This window comes from Mesocricetus auratus, unplaced genomic scaffold, assembly GCF_017639785.1.
Source record: "Mesocricetus auratus isolate SY011 unplaced genomic scaffold, BCM_Maur_2.0 Super-Scaffold_100014, whole genome shotgun sequence".
NCBI classification, from domain to species: Eukaryota; Metazoa; Chordata; class Mammalia; order Rodentia; family Cricetidae; genus Mesocricetus; species Mesocricetus auratus.
Window position 1 is genome coordinate 5,832,891 of NW_024429197.1, and position 17,413 is coordinate 5,850,303.

The 17,413-nt window shown below is 44.0% G+C and overlaps 1 protein-coding gene and 1 pseudogene across 6 annotated transcripts in view; one reads left to right on the forward strand and one right to left on the reverse strand.

Annotated features, from left to right (window-relative positions):
- Usp48 (ubiquitin specific peptidase 48) overlaps nt 1-17,413 on the reverse strand; it is a 67,354-nt gene that overhangs the window by 6,001 nt on the left and 43,940 nt on the right. For 5 of the 6 annotated variants that reach the window (XM_040756324.1, XM_040756322.1, XM_040756323.1 and 2 more), the window contains 5 exons: nt 16,731-16,861; nt 16,373-16,479; nt 15,267-15,371; nt 8,429-8,584; nt 1,555-1,680 (listed from right to left, as the gene is read on the reverse strand). In XM_040756324.1, coding sequence (XP_040612258.1) covers nt 1,555-1,680; nt 8,429-8,584; nt 15,267-15,371; nt 16,373-16,479; nt 16,731-16,861 — 625 coding nt within the window. The remainder of the gene's footprint in view (nt 1-1,554; nt 1,681-8,428; nt 8,585-15,266; nt 15,372-16,372; nt 16,480-16,730; nt 16,862-17,413) is intronic. The other variant, XM_040756326.1, reaches the window with a different exon arrangement.
- On the forward strand, nt 10,252-10,634 carry LOC101837663 (annotated as a pseudogene).

Consider the following 17,413-nt stretch of genomic DNA (forward strand, 5'->3'; position numbering starts at 1 on the left):
AAACAAGTGGCTGACCAGTTCAGAATCCAGCTGTTAACCTGCCACAGAAGCCTTGGAACTAGCTACTCTAGGGTTAACAAAGCAGTAAGGTGATTTAGCAACTCAACAGGTCTACACTATCATCCCATAGACCACAGTTCTGGGAAAAGCTAAGAGTCAGGATGGGAGGGCCGGGTGCGCTAGAGACAGAGGTGCCTGCTCCACTGTGCCAGGTCACTGCATCCGAACTGGGGGAAGAGGTGCAAAACCATGCCATCTAGGTCAGACGTCTTTGGGATCGCTCTCCCACACAATGCACTGTTATCTGGCACAGCAGGGTCCTTCTAGTCTCTAAAAACCAAAAGGCAGCAAAGAGAAGCCACAAAGTAAGCCCTTGAAGAGTCCTCTAAAACACACCCAACACTTGCTAAATTAAGGCCAATGTTCATCCTGGTTAAGAGTCTCCTTATTCTACTGGGGTTTCCTTCCTGACAGCACCCTTTTCTTCCTTACCAGCATGTGTACGGTGTCAGGGCATCACTAATTCCAAAATCCAAATTTTCTTTCTGAGCTTCTAGTAGGATATCTGATGCACAAAATTTCCCTACCTTTCACGGGCCATAGTTATGACACTAAAATATTGTATGAAATTACCTCTAGGCATATATGAAACACACCTCTATATTTATTTCAAAATCCAGGCTCTCGGGCCCTAAGCCCTTCAGACAAGGGAGCCCCAGCCCGTGCCCCTGAAGAAGCCGTGCCCCGAGCTAATGAAATCACAAGAAGCCTCACGCTACTCAATGACATTCTCAGAATGTTAGTGCCCTGGCTAGCTTTTTGTCAATACAAACTAGAGTTGAGCTGAACAGTGTGGTGGTTCCTGGGATGACTGTCAATCCTGGTGGTGACCCAAGTTTAAGCCATAAAAAAATCAGATCTATGGTCTGGAGAAGTGCGTGTGCGCGCAGAGTTAACCTGGAGGAATCAGGTGGGGATGGTGTTATTTGTAGCTCTGCTGTCTATCATGACTGTCTAAACCCAGAGAAGACCAAGGGAAGATATCTCCGCTTGTCTTCAGGGTACAGGCAACGGTAGATATTCTGTTGTCACCACAGCCTATGATAATTCATGAGGAAAAGACCTAGTGATGTGCTGGAGTCTCTAACAGAGCTGGGTAATCAATAGGGTGCAAAAGCTCCCAGCCGCCGGGCGTTGGTGGCGCACGCCTTTAATCCCAGCACTCGGGAGGCAGAGGCAGGCGGATCTCTGTGAGTTTGAGGTCAGCCTGGTCTAAAGAACCAGTTCCAGGACAGCCTCCAAAACAGAGAAACCCTGTCTCGTAAAACCAAAAAAAAAAAAAGAAAAAAAAAGAAAAGCTCCCAGCCATTGCCCTTCAAGGACCCACATTCCTTAACCACCACTGTATACCCTTTACCTAGGGACCCACATTCCTTAACCACCACTGTATACCCTTTACCTAGGGACTCACATTCCTTAACCACCACTGTATACCCTTTACCTAGGGATGCAACAATGGAACCTAGAGCCCACAGATGGACAGCTATTACTCACCTTTAGTAAAATGACAGACTCAGGAATGACGCCAAGGGTACCAAGAGTGGCACAGTCATCATTTAAAATCTTTCCGTCAATTGACAAATTCTGGTCAAAGGGAGCGACTGAAAATGCATGCATGATCTGTGGCAATATAAAAGAAAAAAGTAAATACAGAGGACAACACTGAGCCCTGTGACACCCTTAAAAACAAAAAACAGACTCTAAAAACCAAGGGAGGGCAGGGGACGGGATGGGGAAATGACCAAAAGACTCCTAAGTACAAAAGCAGCCAGCCTGCTTGCTCCATTGTTACAGAGTGTCCCTGGGAGGCTGAGCCTTAGGAGTGCAGAGAACAGAGAACAGAGACAATTATACATTTAGGTCGGTTACTCCAGTGTCCTGCTGCCTCTCCAGGTCTACCAGGGCTATGTTGTTTACCCCCACACTTCACCAAGATCACCTCATTCCTAAGTTGCCCTACATAATTTCATAAGCAACTACATGTTTTCACTCAAAACCACTTCTATGAACCAGTATGAATTCGCGCTTAAAAACATTTTTAGGTTTGAGCTGTACAGTACCACAGTACCATTTATGGAGGGGTTAAAGCATGAGAACAGGAGGACTTTCTGAATATAGGAATTCTAGACGGTCTTGAAACCCCCATTTCAGAAAAATAAAACACACACATATCCATTTCAGAACAACAAAAAACACACATACCAAAACAACAACAAAATTGACAATTTTTAATTTTTTTCATATTTTTTTCTCAAGATAGGGTTTCTATGCGTAGCTCTGCTGTCCTGGAACTTGCTCTGTAGACGGGGCTGGCCTCTAACTCAGAGATAGCCTGCCTCTGTCTCCTGAGTGCTGGGATTAAAGGTATCTGCCACCACTGCTCACATACACTTTTTACTCTTTAGCAAGCAGCTGGACTGTGTCACTCAGACTCAGACTCAGAACTGCCACAATGTGTTGAGTTTCTGAGACGGGAAACACAACTTTAGAAGGGTCACATGCTTTGTCCCAAGACTGGTCAAGCAACAAAAATCAAATACATTCCAAAACACTCTGACACATAATTTCTTCAATGTCTTTTCAGATTCAGAAAGTTAAAAAAAAATTTAAAGGCAGGTTTGATGGGGTAGCTATTTATTTTCAGTCACTTGGGAGACTGAGGCAGAAGAATCAAGTTGAAGACCAGCCAGTGTAATTTAGTGAATTTTCTCTCAGTGATGGCATACTCATCTAGTATGACAAGACCCTGGGTTCAATCCCTGCTATCACAAATCAATCATTTCTGGATAATAATTACACCCAGAGGGAAATCTTGAAAAGGCACCCAGACCCCAAAAGCGGCACAGCTTCTATTCTTAACAGGAAAGGTACTTTTAATAACACTCACTTAAAATTTTAATTAGGTTATTTATTTTGGCTGGGTGTCCTGGAACTCAGATAATCTGGCCTCCAACTGTCAGAGATACACCCACTTCTGCTGAGATTAAAGGCATGCATTACCACACTCAGCCAAACCATACTCTTCAAATGCATTCTTTAACACCTCATCTTATTACACTGTTATCCCTCGTGCTATAGGAGTCATCAGCTTTCATGCTTCCTTCTCCTTGGAGGCAGAAAGACAGACCATCTGTAGGAAGTCCCAGCTCCCTGTGAAGGAAGTAAAGGCTGGTGTGATGTTTACCACAGCAGCGACTTTAATATAGCCTACAGATAGGAACCCTGGCCAGGTTGAGGATGCTACCTGGACTTCTCAAAAACACATGAACTCCAAGATGCCACGGGCAAGGCATTGCCACTGATACTCCCGAAGAAGCAAGCCTCTTTCCTACACTTCCCACTATGTAGGGTGTACAAAGAAGGCTAACTCTGCCAGCCCCTGACCAGTACACCAACATGGAAGGTCACAATCATTCCCCTCAATACGGGATTGCTTCTTCATACCCTGAAGTGCCCACACCATGAGATGGGACAAGTACCAAATCCCTGGAGACAACAACAGTACCATCTCTGAGAGGTTGACACACTGTGCTTTTAGCACAGACAAAGACATGTTAAGTGTGCTCAACAATGAATGTGGCATTCATTAAGACAGCACATGACAAGCACTGTACTAGACACTGGAAATATATACTAGAACAAGCCCTCCAGAAAGTCAGGAGGACACGTGGTATAGCAATCCTTCCAGGATGACACAACACATGTGTGGGATCTCCCAGGACAAAGGGCTGAGACGAGGTGTGTCAGAAGAGGGGCTGGGATAGGACAGCAGCACTTCATCAACAAAAGAGACACAAACCAAAGCGGGGTCCACAGACAACGCCCAGCTGTGTCGGCCAGCACAGGCCCAGTATCAGCATTTCAGTACAGACTGCCCGGCATTGGCCTGGCTTCTTAACTGTGGAGTGTGCCAGGGACAGCAGCGCCTGCAGTCAGACACCCGCTCCCCGCATATTGAGGCCAAACACCCTTTCTGAAGGGCCGATGGCGTGCAGCACCTCTGAGGAAACAGAGTCTGGCACTGGAGAGGGAGGTGGAAGAATGACGACTTGACATGAGTTAGGCTTAGACCAAACCAACAGGAGAGAAGCATTACTGAATCACAGGATGAACAAACGACTATGCAAAACAACGTTCTTTTTAAAATTTATGTGCATGAGTCTATTACTTGAATGAACATTCTGTACACCACTTATATGCCTGGGACCTACAGAGGTCAGAAGATGGCGTCAGATCACCTGGAACTAGAGTTACAGATGGTGAGAGCCACCATGTGGGTGCTGAGAAATGCACCGGAGTCTTCTATGCAGCAAGTGCTCGTTCTTATATTTTTGGCTGTGAGCCTTTAACGGCTGAGCCATCTCCCCAGCCCACATGCTCTCTTTCTTAACTACTGAGCCACCTCTCCATCCCTCAAAGCAACTTTATGGCTTTAAGTAATAGCGTATCGTAAAGCATCTACAACCATGCGATTACACTGTGGCAGTGTCACCAAATTCACCTTACAGCAGTGTGTCCAAAGGAAAAGCTCTATCCTACATCAGAAAATGAAGTACAACTCATTTTTTAAAAAGCACCCACTGGAGCTGAAGAGATGGCTCAGCGGTTAAGAGCACTGGCTGCTCTCAGAACAGAGGATCGGGTTCAATTCCCAGCAGCCACATGGCAGCTCACGACGGTCTCTAACTCAGTTTCACAGGATCTGATACCCTTATATAGATATATATGCAAGCAAAACACCAAAGTACATAAAATGAGAATAAATAATTTTAAAATGTTTTTATTAAAACAGAAAAAAGAGAACCCACCACCACCAACTGAGAACTATGTGAATGCCCACACAGCTACGGCAGAAGGGTCATGCTAAGCGGTGCTGCTAAAGCCACCACTGAGCACTGAGGGGAATTCCAGCCTGCCACCCTTCCTTGCAGTCCTGCTTGATTTCCAGTGCTCTGAAGCATGAGTGGGAGACGAGAGGAAACACTACAAACACCGAGGAAGAGCATGTGGGGTTTCGCACCAACAGCTGCAGCTGTGATGCAGTTCATCCTGCAGGTAACAAACTCCCAGGGGGAGAGGTTATTTCTGAAGCCTTCTGAATTATTCTTCAAACACAGTGCTCCACAATAAGAGCAGCACAGGCTTTTAGAAGCATCCTTGTCCACAGGGGCTCTTTTTGTAATTTAAAGGTTTTGAATGCTCGAGGTTTACCACTGACAGGCAGAAAACCGGTGATGGAAACAAGCCTTCTCAGATGTAAAGGGCACAACAACAGAGGGAAGATATTAAGCCAACACATTTATTTTCAGAGCCGTGGGTTCAACCAAGGGAAATGCTGTTCTCAGGACAATCTGGAACACATAACACCCTCAAAGGAAGCCTGTACTTTTGCCTCAATTACAATGATAAATATCAGCAACAAGAAAAATGCATAGCCATGGACGCTGCCACATAAAGGCAGCAGACAGGGGACCGTGGTCAACTTTTGGAGATCCAACAAAGACTCAAACCACAGCGGCCAAGCTGTTTTTCATGGACATCTTGAATTTATCAGCTCTTTCTGCCGAGGGTTAGAGACATACCATGGGAATGCACACTTACGGAACTTTTACTGATACCAACAAGTGATACCATCACAAAGAATTAGGGTAACTGCCTGTGTTACAATCACCTTAAAGATTTGTGAGTGTATGTGAGGGTGGACATTAATCAATAATTTGGAACACACTACTGTATTTAAAAAAAAAGGTAAAGGTAAAGATGACTTAGCAAATGGGGGCTAGTGAGATGACTCAGGGGTAAAGGCAATTTCTGCCAAGCCTGATGACCCCAGTTTGATTCCCTGAGACACACATGGTAGAAGAGAACCAACTCTCATGAGTTGTCCTTTGACCAGAAGTGTACCATAGCACCCACATGCCCATATACAAAAAAAAATACATACACAAAATAATCATTCATGCACAAAACATAAAGCAAATAAAAATAGATGTAAAAATATTCTAGCATATACATACATGTCACCCAAAATACTAGGAAATGAGTGGCACAGGCAGGAGGACTGTACTAAGTTTGATCTGAGTCAGCCTGAACAACATAGTGAGTTCAACACAGAATAGGCACGAGTACAAGCTTGAGACTCTGTTTGGTCCCCAGAATCCACAACAGAAATGTGAGTGCTTAGGGCTGGAGAGATGGCTCAGCAGCTAAGAGCACTTGTTACTCTTCTTGCAGAGGACAGGGAAATTTCCCAGCACCCACATGGTGACTCACAACTTTCTGTAACTCCAGTTCCAGGGGATCTGATATGCTCTGACTTCATTGGGCTCCTACATGTACTTGGTGTACATACATGCACATTTAAAATAAGTATTTTTAAAATCTGAGTAAAGTGACTGGAGACATGGATCAGCAGTTAATAGTATGTACAGTACTTATAGCAGACTTGAGTTTGGTACCTAACATGCATGGAGGGCAGCTGACAACTGCCTCTTCTGGAATTTACAGGCATCTATACTCACACACAACTAAAAATAATTAAAAACATATATATAGGCGTGGCAGTGTGTACTTGTAATCCCAGTACTGGGGAAACAGAGAACGGTGGATACCTGGAACTTTGCTGGTCAGCTGGTCTAGCCTTACTTGGAAAAATATAAGCCAATAGGTGACCCAGTCTCAAAAAAAAAAAAAAAGTAGGCCTTTGAGATAGCTCAGCAGGAAAAGACACCACTGCTGTCAGTGTGGCACACCACACCTTTAGTGTGAGCTCTGGCTAGCCCCATCTGCACACTGCGTTGCAGGCCAGTTAGGGCTATGAGGTAATGCACGGTCCCAAAAACAGAAATGAAGAATGAATGAATGCCCAACCAAAAAGAAGTCAGACCTGAGTCTGACCCCTGGAGCCCAAATAGAGGTGTGGTGTCTCCACATCGCCATGTCTCTGATCCCCCTCATTCCACACACTACACAAACGATGATACAATCTTAGGGGTTGGAAGACAAGATTCAGTGGCTAAGAATGCTTGATATTCTTGCAGAAGACCTGGGTTCAATTTTTAATCCAACATGGTGATTCATAGCCATGTCTAACTCCAGTTTTCTCTTCTCTGCAGCCACCAGGCACCCATGTGGTTCACATGCAAGCAAAACACTCATATACATTATAAATAAGTCTAAAAAATTATAATAAATAAATCTAAGAATGAGATGGAAGGAGGGGCCAAGGCAGACAGCTCCTGACCTCTGGCCTCCACATGCATGCGTGTGTAAGCACACACTCACAAGGCCACACACTTGTGTGAACCAAATAAAAAACAAGACAACAAACACAAAGTGGGCTGAGAGCTCCTGACTCATCCTGATGAGGCGCTCCCAGTGCTACTGGTTCCCTCCTAGGCAACAGACTCACATTCCTGTAAGTGGTCAAAGAATAACACGCCAACCATGAGGGGAGGGAACATTGTTCTGGAACAACCTGGGATTGTGGTGGATAAACAAGCTCTCATGATGCCTCCTACTCAAAGGCAAGTCTGTGTGCATGTAGCTAAGTATCATTTGCCACTTGCACACAGAGACACTGGCTACTATGAAAACTAAGGTTTTTTGTTATTGTTCCAGCTAAGAGGTTGTGGCCACAACAATCAAGGCACTTTGCAACAACCACCTGGGAAAGAAAGTCCATTTCAGTGTAACACTGATAGCACCATAGGGGACCTAAAGAACCTGACAGTACCCCAAATTGGCAATTGTTGCCACAAGGTCATATAAAGCGGTAATGGTGGCAAACACCCATAACCCCAGCTCTGGTGGCACAGAAGTGGGTGCATTTGAGTTCAAGGACAGCCATGGCTACACAGACAAGCCCTGTGTCAATGGCCCCTCCTACAAAAAAAGTGGTATAAAAACTTTAAGGACCATTTTGTGTCTCTGGGATATTATGGAATTAACGCCAGGAAGAGTATGGAACTTTATTACCAACACAGAGCAATTCCTTGCCCTTGGGTGCCTTTTAAACAATTCATAAAAATGGTGGGGCCCGTTTGGCACGTGCCTTTAATCCCATCACACACGAGGCAGAGCCGGCAGATTTAATTCCAAGACAGCCAAGGCTACATACACAGAGAAACCAAACAACAACAACAACAAAATCACATGAATAAAAACTGGGGTGGGGTGTGCACAGAGCGTATTTTAACCTGGCCCTACAAGCATTTCAAAAAGAAAAACCAAGAAAGCCCTCTTTGATTGGCTCAATACCACAGCAGGTAGAGCAGTAAAGGTTCAGCCCCAGAAAAAAAGCAGCTATATAAAATAGACGGGACAGAGGAACCCACATAAGCCTTGGCAAGACATTCATTTTCTTCACCTGAATCTTCAGTTCTTTTAAGGTCTGATTAGCCGACACCAGCAGTGCCTTCTCTCCTCGAACCTTTCTGTGCCTCGTGCTTCGCCGGATGACCTGCTTCTGGTAGGCCACGTAGCTCTGCTGCGATGTCTTCTGCCGCTTGGTACCTCCATTGCTCTGCAACAAGATCCCCAAGAGAAAGCTCTGAGATTATCCTGCTCTTCAGCCAAACAAGATGGATATAATCCTCTAACTCCAATGGTTCACAAATAATGTGGGTTGTGGTGGTATAAAAATGAACTTGTAACTATTGAAAACAAAACAAAGTTTCACCTTTAACCAGGAAGGACAATAAACTACCAGTTGTGTCAGCTTTTTTCCCCTGCTCCTAGCACTTGAGGCAAGGCAGGGAATCTGAAGGCCAGCCTAGGGATAGACAGCAAGGCCCAGGGCTGGTCAGATGGCCATCACTGCCAAGCCTGACAGTAATACAGTATCTAATTAAGATATTTAAACCAGTTCTCTTGGTGCCTCCTATTTCAAGGCAAGTGTGTGCACACAGCAAAGTATCACATACAGAAACACTGGCTATATTTTGTTCCAGTTAAGAGGCTATGGCCACAATGATCAAGGCAGCTTGCAGTGTAAGGTGAGAACCAACTCCCACAAACTGTTTCCTGACCTCCCTGCATCCACACACATACACACAAAATAAACAAACATGTTAAGCCAGGCAGTGGTGGCACACGCCTTTAATAGCACCACTCGGGAGGCAGAGGCAGGCAGATCTCTGTGAGTTTGAGGTCAGCCTGGTCTACAGAGTAAGTTCCAGGACAGTTAGGGCTGCACAGTGAAACACTGTCTCGAAAAACCAAACCAAACCAAACAAGTTATTTAAAAAAATAAAAGAAGACAATAAATTGAAAATTTGGGATTACAGAACTCTAAGTTGTTTTATATATTTTTCGGGGGGGGGGGGGGCATCTACTAGAGGCTAGTCTCCAACTCCGTCTCATAGTTTCCTTAGAGGCAGGGTTGCACTACAGGCCTAGTATCCAGCTCCCACTATCTCCCCGGATGGCCTGACCCTGAACTAATAACCCCCCTTGTCTCCAACACCACAGTGATAAGGATAAAGCACTGTGCCATCCTGTCAAGGTAATGGCGCTGGAATGCTAGCTAGGCAAGCACACTTCCAACCCAGCCATGTCTCTGAGCCCTTCTCCTTTTGAGAAGGATATGGAAGTGAATGCCAACTGTAAAATGAAAGGTCACACTGTACTCAAGCCAACTTTTACTAAAAACAAGACACTGCTTCTTTGTCATACTGGTGGTAGTGAGGGAAACAGCTTCAACTATAATATAGTCCTGTATGAAAACTGTTACAAATTAAATATAAATGAATGCTTGAGACCAACTTGCAATTTATAGAAATGTTGATCAAGATAGACACACAAAACAGTTAAGAAAAAAGGCGAAGGTGTTCTCCAAGGTGCTTGTCTAGATGGAAACTACCCAGTCACACAGACTATAACAGGTGCATCAATTTGGGGTTGAGAGAGAGTTGTTGGGCACAGGGAATCTAACCTGCTAGCTTCTCTCAAGCATACTGTACTCACGGCATGAAAAGCTGTGTTTACACAGACTCTGGGATACACAGAATCAAGTATTTACATCATGATTATTGCGACTGATCTAAACATTCACAAAAGCATGGGCCTATCTATATATGGGTATATGGCATGGGCTGTACCTTTCAGAAAAGAGAATAGCAAGGGGTCAAGTGATCTAGAACATTTTTTAGTCTGTTTTGAAAGTGTCTCATCTCTTTCTGCCATCTTGGCGCCTGTGGAGGCCTGCTGGGAACAGGACTTCTAAAAGGCAAATATGTCTGGAAGGCTGTGGTGCAAGGCCACTTTTGCTGGCTATAAGCGAGGCCTCCAGAACCAGAGAGAGCACACGGCTCTTCTTAAAATTGAAGGTGTTTATGCCCGAGATGAAACTGAATTCTACCTGTGCTTACGTGTATAAAGCAAAAACCAACACAGTGACACCCAGAGGCAAACCAAACAAAACCAGAGCGATCTGGGGAAAAGTAACCCGGGCCCATGGGAACAGTGGCATGCTTCGTGCCAAATTCCGAAGCAACCTTCCTGCGAAGGTCATTGGACACAGAATCCGTGTGATGCTGTACCCTTCCAGAATTTAAACTACTGAAAAGTAAATAAATAAATAAAAGTGGAAAGTGTCTCATGTAGGTCTGCTTTGAACTTGCTAAGGACTCCAGGCAGTGGGTGAGTCTGTCTTCCCAGAGCTGGACTTAGTACATAGAGAACCAGCACACACTAAGTCCTCTCTGAGGGTTAACAAGAGGTCAAGGTTGCCTGTTAAGCAGGACAGAAAATGACAGTGGGATTTTTCAAAATGCCTTTTCTCCGGTTTAATTATATCTGGATAACTGCAGTTTTCCTTTGGCTTCCAAGATGTCACCGATTGCCAACTGTGGTGAAAGGGGATGCCGGGGTCACTGTGGATACACGTGTCCCATTCATATTATATGTTTTGCAATTCATAAAGCAGCTACCAGGGCAGACTCAGCAAAAACCTGGTCTCAGGGCGCTGGCCACTGGCAAGGCTTTGTCAACTATGCCCACAAATGTGATTCTAAGAGCCACAAGAAAAGTTAGCCAATTTAGCAGTCCTGATAACATTATCCAAGATGAATTCTTCATTCAATTGTGTTAGAGGAGGTTACCTACAGACAGAAGATACCTAATGCACAAACCCAACCTCACCTCATGCTCCACCCAGCAACTAAGACCTTTTCAAATTGATTTTACAAGGATTTACAGGCTTTTCCTAGAATTATTTTTCTTTAACTCATCTCAACCCACTAAAACCAGTACACTGGTTGTTACTCCTTTTCCAGCCACTGGTTTTAAAAGGCTTTCCAATACCTAAGTGATATCCACTGAGTGTATCATTAACTGGAATTTTAGATAACACGGACAGAACTGGGTTGATCTGGCTTAGAGAGAAGGGAAGGGGGTAGGGGATTTGCTCAACTCCATTAAGGGGCACTAATGCCTCTGTTTACGGTGTGGATTTATCAAAGTGCAACCAGCCAACATATTCTGAGACAAAGAAGTGGGGGAGGGGTGACATTCTGAAGACACTAGGTATCCCCAGGGACTAGTTACTATGCTCTAAACTGAGGGCTAGAATTGAGATCCCTCCCCTGCCCTGAACCAAAAGAATTTAAAACATTCTAGAGTATTACAATATCCAAACATGGAGAAGGGAGATGGAGGAAAATTATAACGTGTACAAAACAATTATGGCATAAAAAGCAATGCTCTCCAACATTCTGTGTCTTATTTGTACACGCAGAGTCTGTTGCCATCCACAACTGAGGACAGGAATTCTACAGCCACCTGAAAACATTGCTGTGGTCATGACCACAGTGAATAAAACTCATGTTCAGAGAAACAGCCAGCTTTTCAAAGTCTGAATCACATGAAAATGTAGAGTTGGCTAAACAACCCATGGGCTGAAAAGCAAAGCTGGAAACAGAGACTGACAGAAACACATCTGCAAACTCCTAGGTCCATGTTACAGCCGGGCAGAGAGAGGGGCCACACCAGCAATCCCAGCACTCTGGAAGCCACATAAGAAAACCATGTGATCAAGGCCAACCTGGGTTATGTGGCACATGCCAGGCCTGCAAACTTGTGTTTCACCAGCGTTGGTGGCGCCCACCTTTAGTCCCAGCACTTGGGAGGAAGAGGCAGACGGATCTCTGTGAGTTCGAGGCCAGCCTGGTCTACAGAGCTAGTTCCAGGACAGCCTCCAAAACAATAGAGAAACCCTGTCTCGGGGGGAAAAAAACCCTCAAACTGACACCCAGAATTGCCATGGGCTACCAAGCTTAACAAAGGAAACTGCAATCTGCCTGCCCACGGTCAAAGGGTGGGGCATAAAACTGTGTGGTTTTGTTCCTTCATGGGTTTTTGTTGTTCTATTTGGTTTTGGCTATTTTTGAGATTCCAACAAGTCATGGATAACAAATACTGACATATCCTTCCATACCAGCTGGGTAAGTAAAAGCAACATTTCTCTAGAGGCAACCAAGACTTAAGATTTACTTATTTATTTATTTATATTTAATGTCTGAGTGCTGCATGTATAACTACATGCCAGAAGAGGGTACCAGGTTCTATTAGAGATGGTTGTGAGCCATCAAGTGGTTGTTGGGAATTGGACTCAGGACCTCTGAACCACTGAACCATCTCTCCAACCCAACTTAAGAGTTTCTTAATCGAAGTTAAATAAAACCAACAGCTGGGCAGTGATAGCACACACCTTTAATCCCAGCACTGGGGAGGCAGAGGCAGGCGGATCTCTGTGAGTTCGAGGCCAGGCTGGACCGACAGCCTCCAAAACAATACAGAGAAACCCTGTCTTTAAAAAAAAAAAAAAAAAAAAAAAGAGGCAGATGCAGGTAGATCTAGGCTGGTCTACTGTGTGAGTTAGAAGACAGGCTCCAAAGCACAGAGAAACTGTCTTGAAAAATGAACAAAACATAAAGTAACAATCAGCACGCACTGACAAAGTCCAGAGGCTGTGTTCTGCTACTGAGGAGGTAAAGGACCACCCAACACAGGGGAGAGGCTGAATGTCCTTTGACTATCCTATCTTAGGGTAAAGATATTCTACCATTTTCTAAAAATTTGATTTCTTATGTATAGTGATCTATCTGCATGTACACCTGCAGGCCAGAAGAGGGCACCAGATCTCATTACAGATGGTTGTGAGCTACCATGTGATTGCTGGGAATTGAACTCAAGACCTCAGGAAGAGCAGTTAGTGTCCTTAATCTCTGAGCCGTCTCTCCAGCCTGATATTCCAGCCAAAAAGTAGTAGAAATCCCATTGTTTTCAAAGGATCTGTATCAGCTGATGTGGGGGCACACACATTAGCCCAGCAGAAGCAGACAGATGGAGGAACAGAGGCAGGGATACAATGTAAAACCCTGTTTCACAAGAAAAAATTAAGGAGAGAGATGGAAGGAATAAGGCTGGAGATGAGGTGTGGCAGCTGAAGAGATGACTCCAGTGTTAAAAGCACTTACTGTTCTTCTAGAGGACCCACAATAGGTTCCCAGCATATCCCTAAGAGGCTCCCAATCACCTCTAACTCCAGTTCCATGGACCCAATGCCCTCTTCTGACCTCCAATAGATACCTGCACCCACATGATACATATATGTACACGCGCGCGCGCGCACGCACACACACACACACACACCTGTAATTTTTATAAGCCTTAAAATGTATAATGGATCTAAGGAATATGCAAGGAACACATTGATGTTTGATTGGTGTTTGTTTTCCAGAAGCAGAAGCTCACCCACATAGCCATCTATCCTTGGTATTGCAATAATTCCATACACATTAGGAGAGGGAATCTTAACAGAAAACATTCATTGGGTTTTGTTTTGAGAGGGTCTTGTCTACAGAACTAGTTCAAGGACAACCAGGGCTAAACAGAGAAAGCCTGTCTTTAAATTAAAAAGAAAAAAAAAAAAGACTTCAAATTTTTCTAAGAGAGGAATCAGAGCTAACATTTTCATAGTTAAAAATCACATGTCTTGGCAAGTAGAGGGAGACATATCTGAGTTCAAGTCCAGCCTGGTCTACAGAATTCCAGGATAGCCAGGGCTATACAGAGAAACCTGCCTTGGGGTGGGGTGGGGGAGGCCAAAACAAGAAAACAAAACAAAAAAACCAAACATCCTCATAATTAAGCAACATACTAAGATATGTGTCTTGTTTTAGTATTCTTTTGCAGCTTAAGACATATACTTTTGTCTTTAAGAAAAATAATTGTATTATTATTATTTTAAAAAATGTAAAGGTGCTAGTGAGATGGTTTAGCAGTTAAGAGTGAGTACCATTCTTGTAGGGGTCAAATTTTAGTTCTAAGGACAACAGTAGGTGGTTACAAATGGCCATCCAAGGGCTCTGAGAGTTCCTAAACTCAAGTGCACACACCCAAATACATACAATTTATTTCCTTTGTGTGCATTCACATGTTTGGAGGAGTTGGCTCTCTACCTCTCCAACGAGATCCAGGGACTGCCGTCTGGCTTGTACCTTTACCCACTGAGCCACTGTCACCAATGGTGTCATATCTCCTGGAGCAGGGGTTATAGGCAATTTTAAGCTGCCTGATGTGGGTAAAGGGAACAACCAAACCCAGGTCTTCTGTAAGAGGAGTGAGCATTTCACTGTAGGCCCGGGTGATTATGAACTATAATCCTCCTTCCTCCACCACACCCACCACAGCACCCTCCCTTCCTTCATTCTTCCCAAGCAGCCTCACCCTCCTCAATGGTGTTAGTCACCAACTGCCACATTCAGCACTTTTTCTTTCTTTGCTTATTTTGAGGCAGGGTCTCACTCTGGATAGACTAGGCTATTCTCAGATTCTCTAAGTAGACTAGGCTGACCTCAGACACTTGCCTCTAACTCCTGAGTGCTTTAAAGGTGAGCAACGCAACCACACCTTGTTACGTTTTCTTTCTTAAAAGAAATAAATTTTCACAGAAAAACCCTGTCTCAAAAAACCAAAAAAGAAATGGATTTTGCGGGATATGTATGCAGCCCATTCAGAGAGAGAGAGAGAGACAGAGACAGAGACACAGAGACAGATTAGATGCAGCATGCTACAAAAAGTAAAGAAAACAAAAATACAGGACAAATGGGAAGGGAACCCAGAACAATATCCCAACCAGGGAAGAGACACCAGGTGCCTGGAGTGAAAAGAAGGCACAATGATGGGATGAGCTTCGTGCATACTTGATTAAAGTCAGGGTCTTTCTCTCCATCTGGCTTAGCTTCCTCCTTGTCCTCTTCTGTCTCAGAACTACTCACATTCAACTCTGGAGCTGAGTCCTTCATCACCTGAATGCACCAGGAGCAGAGAGAAATGAGTCAGGCCCTAGGTGAGCATGTAGTACCGAATGGGACTTGGACCCTGTGAGATGTGGTTGGATCAGAAACCACAACCACCTTCTTTGCGTTAACTTCTTATAGTCTAACCCTGTGGCCTCCCACTGAGTCTTGCTTATTTACCTTTATTTTATTACCTTTTTGATATAGGGATCTCACTATTGTATCTCTAGCTGTCCAGGAACTCACTATGTAGACCAGGCTGGCCTTGAACTCTGCTGGGATTAAAGGCATGCACCACCACGTCCAGTCTAGTTTTATTTCTAATTGTGTATCTATGTGTGTGTATCTGCATACAGTTCACACGCCTCAGATGCCAGAAATATCAAATCCCCTGGAACTCGAGTTATAGGTTATGACTTGCCTGACATAGGGACTGAGAAACAGACAAAAGATATGCTCTTCTGCACAACACTCTGGACACAGCTAATAAACTCAAATTAAATAATGGCTGTTCCTTCTACTATGTAAATGGGATGAAGGTCAAAAGGGTTGAGGAAATCCTGGGGGAAAGTGGAGATGCTTATATTATGTTCCTTTTCTCAGCATATTTGGAAATAAAGGCCTTTGTTTTAATCTGTGAAATAGAACTCTATTATCTGTAATGCATTAATTTGGAAGGTAGCATTCCAAAACAATGCACTTAGTATCTGCCTTTAGTTATCTAGAACCTGGAATCCAACTGATAGATGTTCATGCTCTATTCTCAAAGCCAACACTAATATGGAAAGAATGCTCTGAATTCACACCTTCCAGTTTCACCGGCCATTCAGATCAACACTGAGGCTGAACCTGGCTTTTCCTGGCTTGCTATGTTGCCATCATATCTAAACCCAACAGGCAGGACAATTTTTTAAAACAGAAGTCAGACAACAATAGAAATTCTCCTACTCTTTTTCAATGTTCAAGTTTGATGGTCTACATCTTGTCATGGCCACAAGAAGAATTGGTACCTTTTTGTTGTCCACAACTTTGTGGACATAGATGGTGGCTTGGGTATACTCTCGTAGGTCCCTCTGCTGCTGGCACAGCAGGCCTTCTCTGCAATCTGGACAGAGATCTAGAACAGAGCAGAGCAGAAAAACTTAAGGATTGCTGCAAAAACCTCGACATCAGTTACTACACAGCGAACTCAGTAACTGGTGTGTCAAGGCTGCAGGTAAATGATGAAGAAATCTGTGTATTGCCTGTAACTAAAACGACGGCTCACAGGTCTGCCAGAAGCGTCTGAGCTGCTCCATAGTCTTTACTGACAGACCCTTCCCTTCCCTCTTAAACCGTCAACTTTTAGTAAAAGAAAGGAAAACTTACTAGGCTCAGAAATATACTGTACTTCAGGAGGGCTTGCATCTCCCACTGCAATTCTCGTGATTTTGATGACTTTATCCACAACAAAGAGCTTTTGAATCATCTGCCACTCGCTGGGCCATATGAGAGCTATACTGTGCAAAAAAAACACAAAAAACAAAAAACAAGAAACAACATGCCTTAAGACACGTGGAGAGCAACAAAATCAATGCCACCAACTATTTATTGCAAAGAAACATGAGGGGATTGACTCATCACATATGAAACAGGAGCAACAATGAAACTGTATGGACAGGTCTGCTAAATCAATACTCACAACGTGAGTAAAGTAAGTTAGCCACAGGAGGATTTGTACGGAAAAGTCTGTCTATAGAAAATGCATTAAATATACAACTAAATGTGCAATACATTCAACTATGTACATATTAATTCTACTTTGGGTTTTAAGCCAAGGTCTCAACGTTTGGCTGAGGTTGGCCCAAAACTTGTGATTGTCCTGCCTATGATTCAGTATGCATCTTTTAAAATGACTTTCTGAGACAGATGACTCAAATTTAGACAGTAGCTACTGCAAGACAGAAGGAGAGAAAAATGGAAATTAAAAGGAAGCTAAGTACTTAGGGGCCTTCAATTGTACTTGAGTTGTCTCAGGTCCTGACATATGCTAGGCAAGCACTCTAGTGACT